General features: G+C 36.5%; 1 protein-coding gene across 1 annotated transcript in view; it reads right to left on the bottom strand.

Annotated features, from left to right (window-relative positions):
* Positions 1-705: 705 nt before the first annotated feature.
* Positions 706-23,646, bottom strand: part of RIT2 (Ras like without CAAX 2) — a gene marked incomplete at its 3' end in the record, with an annotated part of 597,419 nt that continues 574,478 nt past the window's right edge. The window contains 3 exon segments of the mRNA XM_032603705.1: positions 706-736; positions 738-804; positions 807-894. Of these exon segments, the coding sequence (XP_032459596.1) occupies positions 706-736; positions 738-804; positions 807-894 (186 nt within the window).

Below are 23,646 nucleotides of genomic sequence, written 5' to 3'. Positions count from 1 at the left end.
ACACAAAAATAAATTCAAAACGGATTAAAGAACTAAATGTAACGCCAGACACTATCAAACTCTTAGAGGAAAACATAGACAGAACACTCTATGACATAAATCACAGCAAGATCCTTTGACTTACCTCTTAGAGAAATGGAAATAAAACAAAAATAAACAAATGGGACCTAATGAAACTTAAAAGCTTTTTCACAGCAAAGGAAACCATAAACAAGACAAAAACATAACCCTCAGAATGGGAGAAAATATTTGCAAACAAAGCATTAATGAAGGATTAATCTCCAAATCTTACAAGCAGCTCATGCAGCTCAATATCAAAAAAAAAAAAAAAAAAAAAAAAACCCAATCCAAAAATGGGCAGAAGACCTAAATAGACATTTCTCCAAAACAGATACACAGATTGCCTACAAACACATGAAAGAATGCTCAACAGCACAAATCATTAGAGAAATGCAAATCAAAACTACAATGAGGTATCACCTCACACCAGTCAGAATGGCCATCATCAAAAAATCTAGAAACAATAAATGCTGGAGAGGGTGTGGAGAAAAGGGAACTCTCTTGCACAGTTGGTGGGAATGTAAATTGATACAGCCACTATGGAGAACAGTATGGTGGCTCCTTAGAAAACTAAAAATAGAACTACCATACAACCCAGCAATCCCACTACTGGGCAAAAACCCTGAGAAAACCACAGTTCAATGAGCCTTTTAACTTCTTCCATAGGCTGTCTTTTCAGTTTCTTTTCTATCAAGGATGGCATGGACTCCTTCTTGTGGATTTCCCTTACTAAGCCATGAAGGTATCATCAGTACAGAATCTGAGGGCTGCAGAGGTCTCAAAAAAAACATGGTTATATTCTTGGGACAGACTCAAGCCTTCTTCCATAGAGACCTAAGGGGAAAATAGACTATATTAAAAAGAGAGAAAGGGAGAGACACTTGATCAAAAAGTATGTTCTCTACCAGTGTTGTAGGCCTTGGTTACATGTAAAAGGCGAGATTTATTTTTTTAATTTTTATTGAAGTATAGTTGGTTTACAATGTTGTGTTAGTTGTGTTAGCTTCTACTATACAGCAAAGTGAATCAGTTATATGTATACATATATTCCCCTTTTTCTGGATTTCCTTCCCATTTAGGTAACCTCAGAGCACTAAGTAGGATTCCCTGTGCTGTACATTAGGTCCTCATTAGTTATCTGTTTTATACATAGTATCAATAGTGTATATGTCAATCCCAATCTCCCAGTTCATCCCATCCCTTCTTTCCCCTTGTTCTCTACATCTGTGTCTCTATTTCTGCTTTGTAAATAAGATCATCTATACCAATTTTTTCAGGTTCCACGTATATGCGTTAATATACAATATTTGTTTTTCTCTTTCTGACTTACTTCACTCTGTATGACAGTCTCTAGGTCTATCCACATCTCCAGAAATGACCCAATTTAATTTCTTTTTATGGGTGAGAATTTTATTTTAAGGGAAGACTCCTAGAATTTCTGAACGTGAAGGACAAATGGGAAATCAGAACCTCTGAAAGGGCAATAGAAGAGAACTGATTAAAGGACTTGGAAACCACTCTCCAGACTTCAAAAGAAGTAACATAGCACAGTAGTCAAAAACATGGCTTTAGGGCTTCCCTGGTGGCGCAGTGGTTGAGGGTCCACCTGCCGATGCAGGGGACACGGGTTCGTGTTCTGGTCCGGGAAGATCCCACATGCCACAGAGTGGCTGGGTCCATGAGCCATGGCCGCTGAGCCTGTGCATCCGGAGCCTGTGCTCCGCAATGGGAGAGGCCACAACAGTGAGAGGCCCGTGTACCGAAAAACGAAAAACAAACAAACAAAAAAAAACAAAACAAAACAAAAAAACCTCATAGCTTTAGGTTAAAACTACTTGGTTTCAAGGCCTAGCTCTACTACTTTTTAGCCTTGCAAATCTGAGTAAATACCTTAAACTTTTGGTCTTACTGTTCTCATCTGTAACATAAGATAATAACACCAGCTCCAGAGGCTCTTTGTTAGGGTTAAATGAGATCACCAATAAAATATACATTGAAAGTGCTGGGCACAGGTTAAAACTCTAGTTATTATTAGTTGTAGTCTTAAGTGGAGCTCGTAACTCTAGACTTAACTGGAGCTCAGCTCCAGGCTGTTAGTTGGCTTCTACTTTGTCCCTCCTATCTTCTTATCCTGGGACTCTGGCTGAAAGAGCACATCTTATCTGGAATATGATGTTCCTATGATGAAGAACAGGTAGGCAGAAGGTAGAGATAACTGCACCCACATCCCATGGTCAAAGACAAATGGAGAAATCTAAAGTCAATGAAGCAGGATGTATACTCAGCTTACAATGAGTGATGGCAATGATGAGGAAAAAACAAATTGTAAAGAAATAATAGAAGGTACCAAAATCAGTTATACTTAAATGCAGTAAAGTCTCAAATTAAAAAAGACAAAGATTAACAGAACACATTTTTTAAAAGCACTTGTAATTGAAACATCTTACACATAAGGATATAGAAATAGTAAAATTTGAATGGAAATGAATACAAAAAGAAAGCTGATACACTGACTTAATATCAGACAAAGTACAGAGTAAATTTTTTTAAAAAATTGCTAGAGTTAAAGGAAGTTGTATTATGATGATAAAAAGATTAATCTATCAGGATATTATATTTTGTATGCATTGAAAGTGTAGCCTCAGTTTATGGTGAAGAAAAGTTGATAGAAAAAAACTTGAAAATTATAGTAAGATATTTTAACACATCTCCCTCAGCAATTGAAAGAATAAGTAGGAAAAACATCAATAAAAATATGGAAAGTTTGAACAAAACCACACAATCAATCAAAAATACATATATAAGATGTTGTACCCAACAACTGAAAAAGTCACATTTTCTTCAAATGAACCTGGTGCATTTATAGAAATTGACTTCATGCTAAGGTATAAAGCACTTCTCAAAGCATAACAAAGAATCAAGTTCATAGCATACTCTCAAACAAATGAAATTAATCAAATTTGAATATGGTTCAATATTGTAGGAAAAAATATATTTCTACATGGTCAATAGGTCAAAAATATATTACACAAAATTTATAAAATATTTGTAACTGAACAATAATGAAAATATCACATATCAAAACTGTGTGATATCTAAACCTTTGTTTAGAATGATGTTTATAGAATTATATGAATATTTTAGAAAGGTAGAAACACAAATTTGAAGTTACTATTGCAATTGTTTTGGGGCACCACAAACCATGCTCATATAAGATGGCAAACTTAATCAATAAATGTTGTGTGTTCTGACTTCCCCACTTACTGGCTGTTCCCCCATCTTCTTCCCTTGCCTCAGGTCTCCCTATTCCCTGAGACACAACAATATATTAAAATTAGGCCGATTAGTAACACTACAATAGCTTCTAAGTGTTGAAGTGAAAGGAAGAGTAACACATCTGTCACTTTAAATCAAAAGCTAAATATGGTAAATCTTAGTGAGAAAGGCATATTGAAAACCAAGACAGTCCAAAAGCTAGACATCTTGTGCCTGTTAGCAAAGTTGTGAATGTGAGGGAAAAGTTTTTGAAGAAAATTAAAAGTTCACTCCAACGAACATACAAATGATAAGAAAATGAGACAGCCAAAAGGCTGATATCGAGAAAGTTTTAGTGGTCTGCCTAGAAGATCAAATCAGCCACAGCATTCCCTTAAGGCTAATTCTGAGCAAGGCTCTAAATATGTTCAATTCTGTGAAAGTTGATAGAGGTGAAGAAGCTGTAGATGAAAAGTTTGAAGCTAGCAGAAGTTGGTTCATGACATTTAAGGAAAGAAGCCATCTCCATAACATCAAAGTTCAAGGTAAGCAGCAAGTGCTGATGTAGAAGCTGTGGCAAGTTATCCAGAAGATCTAGCTCAGATAATAAAGGTGCCTATACTACACAATAGATCTTCAGTGTAGATGAAACAGCCTCATATCACAAGAGTCTACCATTAGGACTTTCATAGTCAGTGTCTGACTTCAAAGGACAGACTGACTCTGTTGTTAGGGGCTAATGCAGCTGGTGACTTGAAGTTGTAGGTAATGCTTTTTTACCATTCCAAAAATCTTATGATTCTTAAGAATTATACTAAATTGACTGTGCTTGTCCTCTATAAATGGAATAACAAAGCCTGGATGACAGCACATCTGTTTACAATATGGTTTACTAAATATTTTAAGCCCACTGTTGAGACCTACTACTCAGAAAAAAAGATTTGTTTCAAAATATGACTGCTCATTGACAATGCACCTAGTCACCAAGATCTTTGGTGGAGAGGTACAAGGAGGTTAATGTTTCCATGCCTGCTAACATATCCATATGTCCACCCATAGATCAGGGAGTAATTTCAACTTTCAGGTCTTATTATTTAAGAAACACAGTTCATAAGACTATAGCTTACTGCTATAGATAGTGATTCCTCTGATGAATCTGGGCAAAGAACACTGAAAATCTTTTGGAAAGGATTCACCATTGTAGATGCCATTAAGAACATTCATGATTCATCAGAAGAGGTCAAAATATTAATATCAACATGTATTTCATAGAAGTTGGTACTAAACCTGATGGATGACTTTGAGGTGTTCAAGACTTTAGTGGAAGAAGTAACTGCAGATGTGGTGGAAATAGCAAGAGAATTAAAATTAGAAGTGGGGCCTGAAGACGTCATTGAACTGCTACAATCTCATGATGAAATTTTAACAGATAAGGAGTTGCTTCTTATGGATGAACAAAAAAAGTGGTTTCTTAAGATGGAATTTAATACTGGTGAAGATGTTATGAAGATTGTTGAAATGGCAACAGAGGATTTAGAATATTACATAAACTTAGTTAATAAAGCAGCAGCAGGGTTTGAGAGGATTGACTTTAATTTTGAAAGATGTTCTACTGTGGTAAAATGCTATCAAACAACATTGCATGCTACAAGGAAACCATTCATGAAAAGAAGAGTAAATCAATGTGGCAAAATTTATTGCTGCTTTATTTTAAGAAATTGCCAGTCACCTCAACCTCCAGCAACCACCATCCTGACCAGTGAGCAGCCATCAACAGCTACACAAGACCTTCCATAAGCAAAAAGATTATGACTCACTGAGGGCTCAGATGATGGTTAACATTTTTTAACAGTAAAGTACTTTAAATTAAGGTATGCAGTTTTTTTATGACATAATGCTGTTGCACACTCAATAGACTACAGTATGGTGTTAACATAAATTTTATATGCATTAGAGAACCAAAAAGTTTGTGTGACTCACTTTTTTTTGTGTTTGCTTTATTGTAGTGGTCTGGAACTGAATCCTCAGTGTCTCTGAGGTATGCCTGTATGGTAATTTTTCCATAGCTAAATATTTTAACATCCACAGTAAATTGGTTATGTAAGTCTCTAAATAGACTCAGATCACATCAGATTATATTTTTTTCACAAAATGAATTGATTCTTGTCAGATTTTGCAAGTAACTACATCAAGAAAACTTTATCTTTCATATTATTTACATTTCTGAAATCAGATAACAGATTGTGGACCTGTGCTTTTAGTGAGAAATTTCAGTATCATAAAAATTGAGAATTGTCCCAAATTAATATATAATTTCAATACAAATACATTCAAGTCCTGAAATCTTTTGAATCATAGAATGTCATACAGAGATACTAAAATTAGTAGGGAAGAATAAAGGTCAAAATAAAAAAGAAATATTTGAATTCTAGTAAGAAGGAGGTAAGGAAGAAAGGAACAATAACGATAATGTTGAACTCACTCTTTTAAGGCTCTCTGTAAAGCAGTAACAGTTTAGGCAATGGGGCATTAGTTAAGGGCTAGAGAGGCCAATAACATTCAATAAAGAACCAAGGAATATGGTCAAAATATATATGGGAGTTTCATATATTATTGGCGTGGCATTCCAAACCAGTGGGGAAATGAAAGTTCATTCAATGGTACACCGACATTGAGTTATCACTTTGGATTTTTTTTTTTTTGTGGTATGCAGGCCCCTCACCATTGTGGCCTTTCCTGTTGTAAAGCACAGGCTCCCGACGTGCAGGCTCAGTGGCCACAGTTCATGGGCCCAGCCGCTGCACGGCATGCGGATCCTCCCGGACCGGGGCACAAACCCGCGTCCCCCGCATCGGCAGGCGGACCCTCAACCACTGCGCCACCAGGGAAGCCCTTGGATTATTTTTGATATATTATTTCAAAGAGATTTTTTTCCACCAATACTGGAGGGTGATTTTTCTTTGGGGAGAATAGAAGTAGGAAAGGATTGGAAAATCTCACTATACAAATACACATACATATTAGCTAAGTGTTTCCTAATTATAAAAATGTAGCGGGCTTCCCTGGTGGCGCAGTGGTTGAGAATCTGCCTGCCAATGCAGGGGACACGGGTTCGAGCCCTGGTCTGGGAAGATCCCACATGCCACGGAGCGACTGGGCCCGTGAGCCACAACTACTGAGCCTGTGTGTCTGGAGCCTGTGCTCCGCAACAAGAGAGGCCGCGGCAGTGAGAGGCCCGTGCACGGCGATGAAGAGTGGCCCCCGCTCGCCGCAACTAGAGAAAGCCCTCGCACAGAAACGAAGACCCTACACAGCCAAAAAAAAATAAATAAATAAATGAATTAATTTAAAAAAAAAAAAAAAAAAGAAAACACCATTTAAAAAAAAAAAAAAATGTAGCAACACAAATAAACCATTGGAAACATCAAAATTCAGTCCAATATAATAATCAAGCTTAACCTGAAATAAAATTGGAAAACAAATTCTATGCAAAGATTCTTATTGAAATATTATACAGCAAAACAGCACCTTAATGGATGACATAATTGCATATTTTATTATTTGTAGCAGGCTGAAGAACATATATTTAACTCCATGACTATGCATTACTTTCGGAGGTAACTTAGGAATCATGAGCCCTCTATTTCAAAGTATAAAATGTAGTTGCATATGCCCTTAGGTTCATTATTAGAATATTAATTCCATGTTATTTAAATGAATAACTCAGTAAATTTTACACTCATTATAATAAAGTCTAAATGGAATTTAAATTTAGTAAAATATTTGATCTCTTCTTTAAAAAACTTCTTACTAGATCAGTGACCTAAAGCTTTCTATTTTTAGAACAAAATATTAAGATGAAAGCATATTTTAAAAATAAATTTCCACATTTCAATAAATTCCATCTCATACATTTATTGACAAATCATACATTTGTCATTTCTACCTTCGACCTTGAAATTTATATACTATAACTTCAATGGAAAAACTTGAGTCCAAACATGTAAGAAAAAGTTTAAGAAACATTAACTTTTACAGATTTCTGGGCTTCTTACTTAGTAATTATGAGTCAGTTTGAAGGCCCTAATACTGCAATAGTACCATTGAGAGTAATTTTTTTTTTTTTTTTTTTTTGTCCACTAGGGGTGTCTGACTGATTCAGCAATTACAGCTTCTGTATCAGAGCTCAAAACCAGGATGATCAACATATTTTTCTAAGATGTTATAACTTGTCTCTATAAATTTCAAGTAAAATGAAATATTTTTAAATCACAAATATTCATCCACATGCTATAGTAACTGCTAAGAAAGAAGCATAGTTTTATAAGGGAATTTTTTTTTTTTTTTTTTTTTTTTTTAGCAAGTGAGGAGTTTCAGATCCAGAAACCTTAAGCACACATCTAATTCAGGTAAAACAAGTGTTAAGTTCTACTCTATTCCATCAAGTATTATTTCCAGTCCTTCTTACTATTTCCAATGGGGGTCTTTCCAGTTCCCTTTTCTAGTACAATATTTCATATATAGTATATATGTGGAATAATTAATTATACTGATGTGAGGTATTACAACTTAAGATGATTCTTAAATGGTAAAAAAATGGCATAGAATATTTTATATTACATTTACATAAAGGGAAACATTTAAATAAGTGCAGAAAAATAAGAAAAATTAAATATTGTAGAAAGATTATTTGGGGAGGAGGAACAATTGGTGCAGATATCATTATAACATCATGCCCCTCCATTAAAAAGAAAGGGCATTTGTGATTAAACATACCACCTGGAGGCCTTAGAAAGTATTGGAAGAAAAAAAGAGATAAAGAAAAATGTTTCATACAAGTAATGAAAATTTCAGTAACCCAGGGAAACCATCTTTTTAATATATGTGACCTTTTCCACCAAGGAAGATCACCATATAATATGCTAGGTACTCCCTGAAATGCCATTTCCTATCTGCCAAAAAAGCATTTGAATACAACAACAGCTGCATAGGGGGTTGATGAGACTTCTGGGGCACAATGGCTAGCAGAGCCTGTTCTAGTCCAGGCCCAGCTGCTAATGAGAAGTGACAAGCATACTGGGCAATTAGAATTCCAATCCCAACAATCTGCTGACTTCAGGAGCTTCATTGTTCTTTGCATCTTTTTTATCTTATACCCAAGCTGGGTAAACATAAACTAAATTAAATTATTGTAGGTACTCATGGTAATAGTGGTGTTCTATAAGCTATATAATTATTAATATCACAAAAGGAAGCTCTGATAATGCTCTGCTATAATTGCTAAACTTGAATGATGAAAGATTGGCAGAAAGATGGTTCTGACTCCTCCAGGAGAAGCTTCACAAGAAAAAATGTCTTCATGGTTAAGACTACTGGGCACTGTTAAAATATTTAGTGTACAGAACAAACTCTTTGGGATTTGTTTTAATTTTTTAAAATATCTCCCTGTCTGTGTTTCACTTCATTCTTATCCATGGAACTATTAACTTATTATATAGCCTACATCATCACAGTAACAGGAATCATAGTTTCCGGAGAAGTTTGGGGCCAGCACGTTATTTGAAGGAAAAGCTATCTAAACTTAGATTGTTTAGTTTTCATTTTGTTTAGTTGTATAATAGTATTGATCATTTTAACAATATGAGCAGCCCTGCCAGTTTCCTTGAATAGCTCTAGTGAAAGTCCTTTTGATTGATTAAATCTGATTTATTTATTTAATCTGTGAGTCATTTGTTTTTTAGAAGTCACCTTCCATTTGAAGATAAGTGCATATTTCCATTGCTCTGGGAGACTGATATAAAAAGATATTGCTACAATTTATGTCAGAGAGTGTTCTGCCTGTTTTCCTCTAAGAGTTTTACAGTGTCTGGCCTTACATTTTAGTTTTTAATCCATTTTGAGTTTATTTTTGTATATGGTGTTAGGGAGTGTTCTAATTTCATTCTTTTACATGTAGCTGTCCAGTTTTCCCAGCACCACTTACTGAAGATACTATCTTTTCTCCATTGTATATCCTTGCCTCCTTTATCAAAGGTGACCATATGGGCATAGATTTATCTCTGGATTTTCTATCCTGTTCCATTGATCTCTATTTCTGTTTTTGTGCCAGTACCATGCTGTTTTGATGACAGTAGCTATGTAGTATAGTCTGAAGTCAGAGAGCCTGATCCCTCCAGCTCCATTATTCTTTCTCAAGATTGCTTTTGTATTTGGGGTCTTTTGTGTCTCTATGCAAATTTTAAGATACTTTGTTCTAGTTCTGTGAAACATGCAATTGGTAATTTGACAGGGATTGCACTGAATCTAGAGATTGCTTTGGGTAGTATCATTTTCACAATATTGATCCTTCCAATCCAAGAACATGGTATATCTTTCCATCTGTTTGTGTCATCTTCAATTTCTTTCATCAGTGACATAATTTTTGGAGTACAGGTCTTTCAGAGTACAGGTCTTTCAGAGTACAGGTCATTAGGTAGGTTTATTCCTAGGTGTTTTATTCTTTTTGTTGCAATGGTAAATGAGATTGTTTCCTTAATTTATCTTCTGATCTTTCATTGTTAATATATACAAATGTAACAGATTTCTGTGTATTAATTTTGTAACCTGCAACTTTACCAAATTATTTAGCGCTAATAATTTTTTTAACAGTTTTCTAATAATTAGAATAATAATAATAATTTTCTGGTAACCTCTTTAGGGTTTTCTATATATAGTATCATGTCATCTGCAAACAGTGACTGTTTTACTTCTTCTTTCCCAATTTGGATTCCTTTTATATTTTTTTTCTTCTCTGATTGGCATGGCTAGGACTTCCAAAACTATGTTGAATAAAATTAGTGAAAGTGGATATCCTCATCTTGTTCCTGATCTAAGAGTTTGTTTTGTTTTTTCAGCTTTTACCATTGAGTATAATGTTAGCTGTAAGTTTGTCATATATAGCCTTTATTACGTTGAGATATGTTCCCTCTATGCCCACTTTCTGGAGAGTTTTTATCATAAATGGTGTTGAATTTTTTCAAAAGCTATTTCTGCATCTATTGAAATGATTATATGGTTTTTGTTCTTCAGTTTGTTGATAGGGTGTATCACACTGATTCATTTGTGGGTATTGAAAAATCCTTGCATCCCTTGGATAAATCCCTCTTGATCATGGTGTATGGTCCTTTTAATGTATTGTTGGATTTGGATTGCTAGTATTGTGTTGAAGATTTTTATATCTATGTTCATCAGTTATATTGGCCTGTAATTTTCTTTTTTTATGGTACCTTTATCTGGTTTTGGTATCAGGGTGATGGTGGCCTCATGGATTGAGTTAGAGAGTTTTCCTTCCTCTACAATGTTTTGGAACAGTTTCAGAAGTATAAATGTTAACCCTTTTCTAAATGTTTGATAGAATTTACCTGTGGAGCAATCTGGTCCTAGATTTTGTTTGTTGTGAGATTTTAATCACAGTTTCAATTTCAGTGTTTCTGATTGGTCTGTTCATATTTTCTATTTCTTTCTGGTTCAGTCTTGGGAGAGTGTACTTTTCTAAGAATTTGTCCATTTCTTCCAAGTTGCCCAAGTTATTGGCATGCAGTTGCTTGTAGTAGTCTCTTATGGTCCTTTGTATTTCTGTATTTCTGTGGTGTCAGTTGTAACTTCTACTTTTTCATTTTGATTTTATTGATCTGAGTCCTCTCCCTTTTTTTCTTCATGAGTCTTGCTAAAGATTTATCAATTTTGTTTATCTTTTCAAAAACCAGCTTTTAGTTTAATTGACCTTTGCTGTTGTTTCCTTCAACTTTATTTGATTTATTTCTGCTCGGATTTTTATGATTTATTTCCTTGTACTAACTTTAGATTTTGTTTGTTCTTCTTTCCCTTGTTGCTTTAGGTGAAATGTTAGGTTGTTTATTTTGGAAACTAATTAAACTCAAAAGCTTTTACACAGCAAAGGGTACCATAAACAAAACGAAAGGGCAACCCACAGAATGGGAGAAAATATTTGCAAATGATGTGACCAACAAGGGATTAATCTCCAAAATTTACAAGCAGCTTATGGGGCTTAATATCATCAAAATAAACAACACAATCTAAACAATGGGCAGAACACCTAAATAGACATTTCTCCAAAGAAGACATACAGATGACCAAGAGTCACATGAAAAGCTGCTCTACATCACTAATTATTAGAGAAATGCAAATCAAAACTACAGTGAGGAATCCTGGGAAGATGGCAGAAGAGTAAGACACGGAGATCACCTTCCTCCCCACAGATACACTAGAAATGCATCTACACGTGGAACAACTCCTACAGAACACCTACTGAACACTGGCAGAAGACCTCAGACCTCCCAAAAGGCAAGAAACTCCCCACGTACCTGGGTAGGGCAAAAGAAAAAAGAATAAACAGAGACAAAAGAATAGGGATGGGACCTGCACAAATGGGAGGGAGCTGTGAAGGAGGAAAGGTTTCCACACACTAGGAAGCCCCTCTGCAGGCAGACACTATGGGTGGTGGAGGGGGGAAGATTCAGAGCTGCTGAGGAGAGCACAGCAACAGGGGTGCGGAGGGCAAAGTGGAGAGATTCCTGCAGAGAGGATCAGTGCCGACTGGCACTCACCAGCCTGAGAGGCTTGTCTGCTCACCTGCCGGGGTGGGTGGGGCTAGGAGCTGAGGCTTAGGCTTCAGTCAGAGCGCAGGGAGAGGACTGGGGTTGGTGGCATGAACACAGTCTGCAGAGGGTTAGTGCACCAAGGCTAGCCAGGAGGGAGTTCGGGGAAAAGTCTGGACCTGCTGAAAAGGCAAGAGACTTTTTCTTCCCTCTTTGCTTCCTTGTGCACAAGGAGAGGGGATTAAGAGCATTGCTTAAAGGAGCTTCAGAGACGGGCGTGAGCCGCAGCTAAAAGAGCAGACCCCAGAGACAGGCATCGGACGCTAAGGCTGCTGCTGCCGCCACCAAGAATTCTGTGTGTGAGCACAGGTCACTCTCCACACCTCCATTCCAGGGAGGCTGTGCAGCCCACCACTGCCAGGGTCCCAGGATCCAGGGACACATTTCCCAGGAGAATGCCTGGCATGCCTCAGACTGGTCCAAAATCCTGTCAGCCTCTGCTATCGCAGGCTCACTATGGGTCCACACCCCTCCCTCTTCCAGGCTTGAGTGATCCAGAGCTCCTGAGTCAGCTGCTCCTTTAACACTGTCCTGTCTGAGGGAAGAACAGACAACCTCTGGGGACCTACACGCAGAGGCACTGCCAAATCCAAAGCCGAGCTGTGGGATCTGTGTGAAGACGAGAAAGGGAAATCTCTGTCAGCAGCCTCAGGAGCAGCAGATTAAATCTCCACAATCAATTTGATATACACTGCATCGGTGGAATACCTGAACAGACAACCAATCATCCCAAATTGGGGAGGTGGACTTTGAGAGCAAGATTTATTATTTATTCCCCTTTTCCTCTTTTTGTGAGTGTGTATGTGTATGCTTCTGTTTGAGATTTTGTCTGTATAGCCTTGCTTTCACCATTTGTCCTAGGGTTCCATCCGTCCATTGTTTTTTTTTTTTTTTTTTACTTAAAAAAAATTTTTTTTCTTAATAATTATTTTTATTTTAATAACTTTATTTTATTTTATCTTATTTTGTTTTATTTTACCCTCTTTCTATTTTTATTTCTTTCTACTTTTTCTCCCTTTTATTCTTAGTCGTGTGGATGAAAGTGTCTTGGTGCTGCAGCAAGGAGTCAGTGCTGTGCCTCTGAGGAGAGAGAGCCAATGTCAGGACACTGGTCCACAAGAGACCTCCCAGCTCCATGTAATATCAAATGGTGAAAAGCTACCAAAGATCTCCATCTCAACACCAGAACCCAGCTTCACCCAACAACCAGCAAGGTACAGTGCTGGACACCCTATGCCAAACAACTAGCAAGACAGAAACACAATCCCACCCATTAGCAGAGAGGTTGCCTAAAATCATAATAAGTTCACAGAAACCACAAAACACACCACCAGACGTGGACCTGGTGACCAGAAAGACAAGATCCAGCCTAATCCACCAGAACACAAGTACTAGTCCCCTCCACCAGGAAGCATACACAACCCAATGAACCAACTATAGCCACTTAGGACAGAAACAAAAAACAATGGGAACTACGAATATGCAGTCTGCAAAAAGGAGACCCCAAACACAGTAAGATAAGCAAAATGAAAAGACTGAAAAACACACAGCAGATGAAGGAGCAAGACAAAAACCCACCAGACCTAACAAATGAAGAGGAAATAAGCAGTCTACCTGAAAAAGAATTCAGAATAATTATAGAAAAGATGATCCCAAATCTTGGAAATAGAATAGAGAAAATGCAAGAAACATTTAACAAGGACCTAGAAGAACTAAAGATGAAGCAAGCAATGATGAACAACACAATATATGAAATTAAAAGTACTCTAGATGGGATCAATGGCAGAATAACTGAGGCAGAAGAACGGATAAGTGACCTGGAAGATAAAATAGTGGCAATAACTACTTCAGAGCAGAATAAAGAAAAAAGAACTGGGGACAGTCTCAGAGACCTTTGGTACAATATTAAACACACCAACATTCAAATTATAGTATTTCCAGAAGGAGAGAAAAAGAAAGGGATTGAGAAAATATTGAAGAGATTATAGTTGAAAAAGTCCCTAATATGGGAAAGGAAATAGTTAATCAAGCCCAGGAAACACAGAGAGTCCCATACAGGATAAATCCAATGAGAAACACGCCAAGACACATATTAATCAAGCTATCAAAAATTAAATACAAAGAAAACATATTAAAAGCAGCAAGGGAAAAACAACAAATAACACACAAGGGAATCCCCATAAGGTTAACAGCTGATCTTTCAACAGAACCTCTGCAAACCAGAATGGACTGGCAGGACATATTAAAGTGATGAAGGAGGAAAACCGACAACCAAGATTACTCTATCCAGCAAGGATCTCATTCAGATTTGATGGAGAAATGAAAATCTTTACAGACAAGGAAAAGCTCAGAGAGTTCAGCACCACCAAACCAGCTTTACTATAAATGCTAAAGGGACTTCTCTAAACAAGAAACACAAGAGAAGGAAAAGACCTACAATAAAAAACTCAAAACAATTTAAAAAATGGGAATAGGAACATACATATCGATAATTACCTAAAATGAAAATGGATTACATGTTCCCACCAAAAGACACAGACTGGCTGAATGGATACAAAAACAAGACCCATATATTTCTTGTCTACAAGAGACCCACTTCAGACCGAGAGACACATACAGACTGAAAGTAAGGGGATGAAAAAAGATATTCCATGCAAATGGAAAACAAAAGAAAGCTGGAGTAGCAATTCTCATATCAGACAAAATAGACTTTAAAATACAGTTAGAAGAGACAAAGAAGGACACTACATAATGATCAAGGGATTGATCCAAGAAAAAGATATAACAATTGTAAATATTTATGCATCCAACATAAGAGCACTTCAATACGTAAGGCAAATACTAACAGCCATAAAAGCGGAAATCGACAGCAACACATTCATAGTAGGGGACTTTAACACCCCACTTTCACCAATGTACAGATCATGCAAAATGAAAATAAATAAGGAAACATAAGCTTTAAATTATACATTAAACAAGATGGACTTAAATGATATTTATAGGATGTTCCATCCAAAAACAACAGAATACACATTTTTCTCTAGTGCTTATGGAACATTCTCCAGGATAGATCATATCTTGAGTCACAAATCAAGCCTTGGTAAATTTAAGAAAATTGAAATTGTATCAAGTATCTTTTCCAAACACAATGCTATGAGGCTTGATATCAATTACAAGAAAAGATCTGTACAAATTACGAACACATGGAGGCTAAACAATACACTACTTAATAAAGATGTGATCACAGCAGAAATCAAAGACGGAATCAAAAAATACCTAGAAACAAATTACAATGGAGACATGATGGTCCAAAACCTATGAGATGCAATAAAAGCAGTTCTAAGAGGGAGGTTTATAGGAATACAATCCTACCTTAAGAAACGGGAAATATCTAGAATAAACAACCAAACCTTGCACCTAAAGCAATTAGAGAAAGAAGAACAAAAAAAAAAAACCCAAAGTTAGCAGAAGGAAAGAAATCATAAAGATCAGATCAGAAATAAATGAAAAAGAAATGAAGGAAATGATAGGAAAGATCAATAAAACTAAAAGCTGGTTCTTTGAGAAGATAAACAAAATAGATAAACCACTAGCCAGACTCATCAAGAAAAAAAGGGAGAAGACTCAAATCAATAGAATTAGAAATAAAAAATAAGTAACAACTGACACTGCAGAAATACAAAAGATCATGAGAGATTACTACAAGCAACTCTATGCCAAAAAAATGGACAACCTGGAAGAAATGGACAAATTCTTAGAAATGCACAACCTGCCAAGACTGAATCAGGAAGAAATAGAAAATTTGAACAGACCAATCACAAGCACTGAAATTGAAACTGTGATTAAAAGTCTTCCAACAAACAAAAGCTCAGGATCAGATGGCTTCACAGGAGAATTCTATCAAACATTTAGAGAAGAGCTAACACCTATCCTTCTCAAACTCTTCCAAATTATAGCAGAAGGAGGAACACTCCCAAACTCATTCTACGAGGTCACCACCACCCTGATACCAAAAGCAGACAAAGATGTCACAAAGAAGGAAAACTACAGGCCAATATCACGGGTTAACATAGATGCAAAAATCCTCAAACAAATACTAGCAAACAGAATCCAACAGCACATTAAAAGGATCATACACCATGATCAAGTGGGGTTTATTCCAGGAATGCAAGGATTCTTCAATATATGCAAATCAATCGGCGTGGTACACCATATTAACAAACTGAAGGAGAAAAAGCATATGATCATCTCAATAGATGCAGAGAAAGCTTTTGACAAAATTCAACACCATTTATGATAATAAAAACCTGCAGAAAGTAGGCATAGACAGAACTTTCCTCAACATAATAAAGGCCATATATACAAACCCACAGCCAACATCGTCCTCAATGGTGAAAAATTGAAAGCATTTCCACTAAGATCAGGAACAAGACAAGGTTGCCCACTCTCACCACTCTTATTCAACATAGTTTTGCAAGTTTTAGTCACAACAATCAGAGAAGAAAAGGAAATAAAACGAATCCAAATCAGAAAAGAAGAAGTAAAGCTGTCTACTGTTTGCAGATGACATGATTCTATACATACAGAATCCTAAAGATGCTACCAGAAAACTACTAGAGCTAATCAATGAATTTGGTAAAGTAGGAGCATACAAAATTAATGCACAGAAACCTCTGGCATTCCTATACACTAATGATGAAAAATCTGAAAGTGAAATCAAGAAAACACTTCCATTTACCACTGCAACAAAAAGAATAAAATATCTAGGAATAAACTTACCTAAGGAGACAAAAGACCTGTATGCAGAAAATTATAAGACACTGATGCAAGAAATTAAAGATGATACAAATAGATGGAGAGATATACCATGCTCTTGGATTGGAAGAATCAACATTGTGAAAAATGACTCTACTACCCAAAGCAATCTACAAATTCAATGCAATCCCTATCAATCTACCACTGGGATTTTTCACAGAACTAGAACAAAAAATTTCACAATTTGTATGGAAACACAAAACACCCCGTATAGCCAAAGCAATCTTGAGAATGTAAAACGGAGCTGGAGGAATCACACTCCCTGACTTCAGACTTATTACAAGCTACAGTAATCAAGACAGTATGGTACTGGCACAAAAACAGAAAGATAGATCAATGGAACAGGATAGAAAGCCCAGAGATAAACCCACGCACATATGGACACCTTATCTTTGTTAAAGGAGGCAGGAATGTACAGTGGAGAAAGGACAGCCTCTACAATAACTGGTGCTGGGAAAACTGGACAGGTACATGTAAAAGTATGAGATTAGATCACTCCCTAACACCATACACAAAAATAAACTCAAAATGGATTAAAGACCTAAAGGTAATGCCAGACACTATCAAACTCTTAGAGGAAAACATAGGCAGAACACTGTATGACATAAATCACAGCAAGATCCTTTTTGGCCCACCTCCTAGAGAAATGGAAATAAAAACAATTAAAAACAAATGGGACCTAATGAAACTTAAAATCTTTTGCACGGCAAAGGAAACCATAAACAAGACAAAAAGACAACCCTCAGAATGGGAGAAAACATTTGCAAATGAGGCAACTGACAAAGGATTAATCTCTAAAATTTATAAGCAGCTCATGCAGCTCAATAACAAAAAAACAAACAACCCCATCCAAAAATGGGCAGAAGACCTAAATAGATATTTCTCCAAAGAAGATGTACAGAATGCCAACAAACACATGAAAGAATGCTCAACATCATTAATCATTAGAGAAATACAAATCAAAACTACAATGAGATATCATCTCACACCAGCCAGAATGGCCATCATCAAAAAATCTAGAAACAATTAATGCTGGAGAGGGTGTGGAGAAAAGGGAACACTTTTGCACTGCTGGTGGGAATGTGAGTTGGTACAGCCACTGTGGAGAACATATGGAGGTTCCTTAAAATACTAAAAATAGAACTGCCATACGACCCAGCAATCCCACTACTGGGCATATACCCTGAGAAAACCATAATTCAAAAAGAGTCATGTTCCAAAATGTTCATTGCAGCTCTATTTACAATAGCCAGGACATGGAAGCAACCTAAGTGTCCATCGACAGATAAATGGATAAAGAAGATGTGGCACATATATACAATGGAATATTACTCAGCCGTAAAAAGAAACAAAATTGAGATATTTGTAATGAGGTGGATGGACCTAGAGTCTGTCATACAGAGTGAAGTAAGTCAGAAAGAGAAAGACAAATACCATATGCCTACACATATATATGGAATTTAAGAAAGAAAAATGTCATGAAGAACCTAGGGGTAAGGTGGGAATAAAGACACAGACCTACTAGAGAATGGACTTGAGGATATGCGGAGGGGGAAGGGTAAGCTGTTACAAAGTGAGAGAGTAGCATGGACATATATACACTCCCAAACATAAAATAGATAGCTAGGGGGAAGCAGCCGCATAGAACAGGGACATCAGCTCGGTGCTTTGTGACCACCTGGATGGTTGGGATATGGAGGGTGGGGGGGAGGGATACGCAAGAGGGTGGAAATATGGGAACATATGTATATGTATAACTGATTCACTTTGTTATAAAGCAGAAACTAAGACACCAGTGTAAAGCAATTGTACTCCAATAAAGATGTAAAAAAAAAAAAAAAAAAAAACTACAATGATTTAACACATCACACCAGTCAGAATGGCCATCATTAAAAAATCCACAAAGGATAAATGCTTGAGAGGGTGTGGACAAAAGGGAACCCTCCTCCTCTGTTCGTGGGAATGTAAATTGGTACAGCCACTATGGTGTACAGTAGAGAAGATCTTAAAAAGCTAAAAACAGAGCTACTGTATGATCCTGCAATCCCATTCCTTGGCATATATCCAGACAAAAATATGGTCTGAAAGGACACATGCACCTCAATATTCATTGCAACACTGTTTACAATAGCCAACACATTGAAGCAACCTAAAGGTCCATTGTCAGAGGAATGGACAAAGAAGTTGTGAGATATATATATATATATATATATATATGAAGGAATATTACTCAGCCTTTAAAAAGAATGAAATAATACAATTTGCAGCAACATGGATGGATCTAGAGATTGTCGTATGGAGTGAAGTAAGTCACACTGTGAAATATCAGAAGCAATATAGTATGATATGGCTTATATGCAGAATCTTAAAAAGAATGATAGAAATAAACTTATTTACAAAACAGTAACAGACTCACAGACTTAGAGAACAAACTTATTGTTACCAGGGGGAAGGGGTGGGTGGGGAGGGATAGTTAGGGAGTTTGGGATTGACATATGCACACTGCTATATTTAAAATGAATAGGCAACAAGGACCTACTGTATAGCACAGGGAACTCAATATTATGTAACAACCTAAATGGTAAAAGAACTTGAAAGAGAAAAAACACAACTATATTTTACCTTAGATTTTGCTAAATGCCTAAACTCTTGAGCACGAACATATTCTCCACATTCCAAAGCAAACAAACAAAAGCCCAGTGACACTGATTTAGGGAAACTGACTTTTGCGTTAACATGTCATATTAGCCAAAGCCTTAAGAAACTTTGAAAACAAATGTCCCTAAGTTGTGAGTATGAAGTGTGTACTTCTGCCTTTGCTAACATTTGCAGTTCACGTAACTATAACAGAAGTCATTTGTGTTTATTGTGGAAAGAAAACACAGATAAGCAAAAGGGGGAAAATAAAAATCATCCAAATACTGCCCCCTCCCCACAAAAAATAACAGGTAAGTGCATAGATACAGCCACTATGGAGAACAGTATGGAGGTTCCTTAAAAAACTAAAAATAGAACTACCGTATGACCCAGCAATCCCACTACTGGGCATATACCCTCAGAAAGCAATAATTCAAAAAGAGTCATGTACCACAATGTTCAGTGCAGCTATATTTACAATAGCCAGGACATGGAAGCAACCTAAGTGTCCATCAACAGATGAATGGATAAAGAAGATGTGGCACATATATAAAATGGAATATTACTCAGCCATAAAAAGAAACAAAATTGAGTTATTTGTAGTGAGGTGGATGGACCTAGAGTCTGTCATACAGAGTGAAGTAAGTCAGAAAGAGAAAAGAAAATATGGTATGCTAACACATATATATGGAATATAAAAAAAAATAAAGAAAAAATGGTCATGAAGAACCTAGGGACAGGATGGGAATAAAGACTCAAACCTACTAGAGAATGGACTTGAGGACAAGGGGAAGGGGAAGGGTAAGCTGGGACAAAGTGGGAGAGTGGCATGGACATATATCCACTACCAAATGTAAAACCAATAGCTAGTGAGAAGCAGTCGCATAGCTCAGGGAAATCAGCTCGGTGCTTTGTGACCACCTAGAGCGGTGGGATTGAGAAGGTAGGAGGGAGGGAGATGCAAGAGGGAAGAGATATGGGGATATATGTATATGTATAGCTGATTCACTTTGTTATAAAGCAGAAACTAGCACACCATTCTAAATCAATTATACTCCAATAAAGATGTTAAAAAAAATGGTTGCTATTGCAAAAAATAAAGAAAAGCAAACAAAGAAACAAAAAGATAAGTTCATAAATGTCATCTCGAACTCCTGACAAGCACTGGCAAGACTGTTCCACCCTCAGCTGCAGTCACTGATACATGGGAAACTCATTCTTGACAGATCAGATACTGGGCTTACAGAGTGTTCCAACTTAGTGTGCTCTCTCTGTCCTGCTCTCTTTCTCCAATTCTCCTCTTTTAGGTGAGTGAACAAGTCTGTGACCTAGCAGAGGTTCAATTAGAGAAGAGATGTTAGTTTCTTTTAGTAGGTCCCTCTATCTTTTAGGATCAATTATGTTGGAGTCTCCTTCCCTTGCCTTGGCAAGGAAGAGTGCAAACATTCTTCTACACTTCTCTGTGGTAGGGAGAAGGAAAAGCACTCCACACTTTGGCGTCAAGGACACCAATACCTGCTACATTCCCATGCCAACTTCCCAACCCCTGATATTTTCCTGCATAGACTAGGAAGGGAGTGGGGATTGGGGAAAGGTGAGGGTAGGTGTCAAGAAAACTATTTTTGTTGCCCATTTGTCCTGGACTCTCGTTATATCTTACAACATATAACTTCTCTATACAAATCTTTCCATTTTGCTTTTTCCTTCCTCTAGTAAGTCTTCCAGTTTTCTTCTCCTCTACCTCTTCCAGACCTACTCAAAGTCTTCACAGACCGTCCAGTGTATGGTGATCTCAGTGGCCTCTGTTTTGCTCTGCAACTTATCATCCATAAGGGAAGTTTATGAACCTTAAAATTTAGTTGTTTTACCTCACCAATCAAACTGCAATGTAGCTGAAGAGAAACCATATTGTATCCACTGTAATCCTCATTGTGCTTAGCCTCAATCTTTGCAGGTGGCAGATGCTTATTAAATATTTAATCTTGATGATGGTGATAATAGCATCCCATAAATATTCTGGTAACCACAGAGTTCATGAAACTTGCAATTCTAGAAGCCAGGATATTACTTCTAAATTTATTTGTGCCATAGCTTGTCTTTCATCATGACACGACAAAATTTTGCTGCAGTAGATAAGAGTATAAATTCTGGAATCAAATTACCAAGATCCAAATTCTGACTTATACCAATTCTTAGTCACAGGCTCTTAGGGATTTGTTTAGCTTTTCTATTCTTCCATTTTCTTATCTTTAAAATCCTACTTCATAGAATTGTTAATAGTATTCAGTGAGCTATTACATGAAAAACACTCAGAATAGTTTTTTTTTTCAATGTCTGAAAAGAAGATAAGAGGAAATCTTTAAGATTTCAACTCTTTAAGATCATATTTTAGTCCTGCTTAGATTTTTTTCTACTTCTCACCATGACCTACAAACCCTACATAATGTGACCTTTGTCCACTTCCCCAAACCCAATCACACCACTCTCCCCTCACTCATTATACTCAATCGTATACTCCCACACATGCCCAGTTTAATCTTTTTGCCTTCAAGTATTTGCACATGTTATTTCCTCTGCCTGGAATGTGCTGCCCCAGTACTTTTCTTGGTTGTTGTCTTCTCATCTTTCATGTCCCGGCTAAATATCACCTCCAGTGAGACATGTTGCCTAGATATTCTCTGGAAAATATTCTGTGCATTGCCAATAATTCTATTCCATTATCCTGCCTTATATCTTTTGGGGCATTTAATTACTCTCTGAATTCATATTACTAATTTGTTTATGTGTTTATTTTCTGTCTTTCTCCAGTACAATGTAAGCTTTCTTATTTCAGGAATTTTGTGAGCATTGTTCACTTCAGTACCTGGTCACCAGCATAGTGATTTGGTTTTAGTAGGTACTCAATATTTGTAGAGTGACTCTACAGGAAACTTGGCCATGGGAATGCAATAGAGGAGGAAGTTGTCAGAGCAATAGACAAATAAAAAGGACATTTCTAATCACTGTGATCAGTGCCATGGCAGTGGCTAGCACAGGGCATTGTGATTGCATTTATAAATAGTACCCAACCCCTTATCTGTGGTTCTTGGCTTCCTGAGAGAGGGTGCCTTCATATGAGATCTGAATGACAGTAAGAATTGCCTAGGTTAGTGAGAGAAAGTTGGGTGTTTTGGGAACAGGAGTCTCAGATAGAAGGACTAACAAAGGCCTAAGGCAGAATTGATAATGACACTTTTGTGGGATCATGGGTAGTTAATGTGGTTTAAATCATAGTATGAGGAAGGAAGGAGTGTATGAAGAGCACAATTAGAAAAAAATAATGAGCTTAAATGTCCAATTTACTTAACTTCATATAAAGTAAAATATGTTTGGAATCTATCAATTGAGTAATAATAATAATAATAAAGCTAATTTCTTGAGTGCCTACTATGTGTAAGGAATTGTAAATAAAATGTTTCCTCCCTCCTGCTACTCTGGAGAGATATTAGTTGAATGGGGAGAAAAGCAGGACATAATAAATTAAATGGTAGCTAGTCCTTTTAAGGCACAGGGTGGCAATGGCTCTAGGGTAAATGGTTTAGACTGCTTTGTACAAGAGAGACAGTTGAAGTCTCCAAGGCCTTGTGCTTTTCAACCAAGAAGTTCTGGTATACTGGGGGAAAATGTTGCCATGACAGCCAGTAGTTGCTATGAAGGGAAAAAAAAGAGAAGGTTAATGCTAAACATTTTTCTAACAGCAATATTTGGCTGCTTCTTTGAATCTTTCCCCTAAGGACTTTATTTGCAAAATACCTTGCTAAAATTATAAATCAACAAACTTAAGCAGCATATGAAATATACATGCAGGAATATGTATATATGTATGAGTATACAAATGTGTGCATGTTTAAGGATATCATCATATATTTGCACTAATAAATAAATGTGTATATTTGATGTATATTAAATGAATGGTTCTCCCTAACCATAAGGGAATTAGTCATTGTAAAAAGTTAAAATTTCCAAGTGGCCAAAAATTTTACTTTTAATCACCAAAAAACATTTCACTGGTTAATTTATTACATTAATAAATTTATATTAGGTAAAAATAGAAGAAACATATATTATACTTATAATGTATATAGCAATTACAAAGTTATTACTTATCTATTAATTATATATGATTAAGTTATTACTATATAACTATAAAATGAGAAGAATGCACAATTTCAAAACAAGACAT

Source organism: Phocoena sinus, chromosome 14 (assembly GCF_008692025.1).
Source record: "Phocoena sinus isolate mPhoSin1 chromosome 14, mPhoSin1.pri, whole genome shotgun sequence".
NCBI classification, from domain to species: domain Eukaryota; kingdom Metazoa; phylum Chordata; class Mammalia; order Artiodactyla; family Phocoenidae; genus Phocoena; species Phocoena sinus.
Note: the sequence above shows the minus strand (reverse complement) of the source record. Positions and strands in the feature narration are given on the sequence as shown.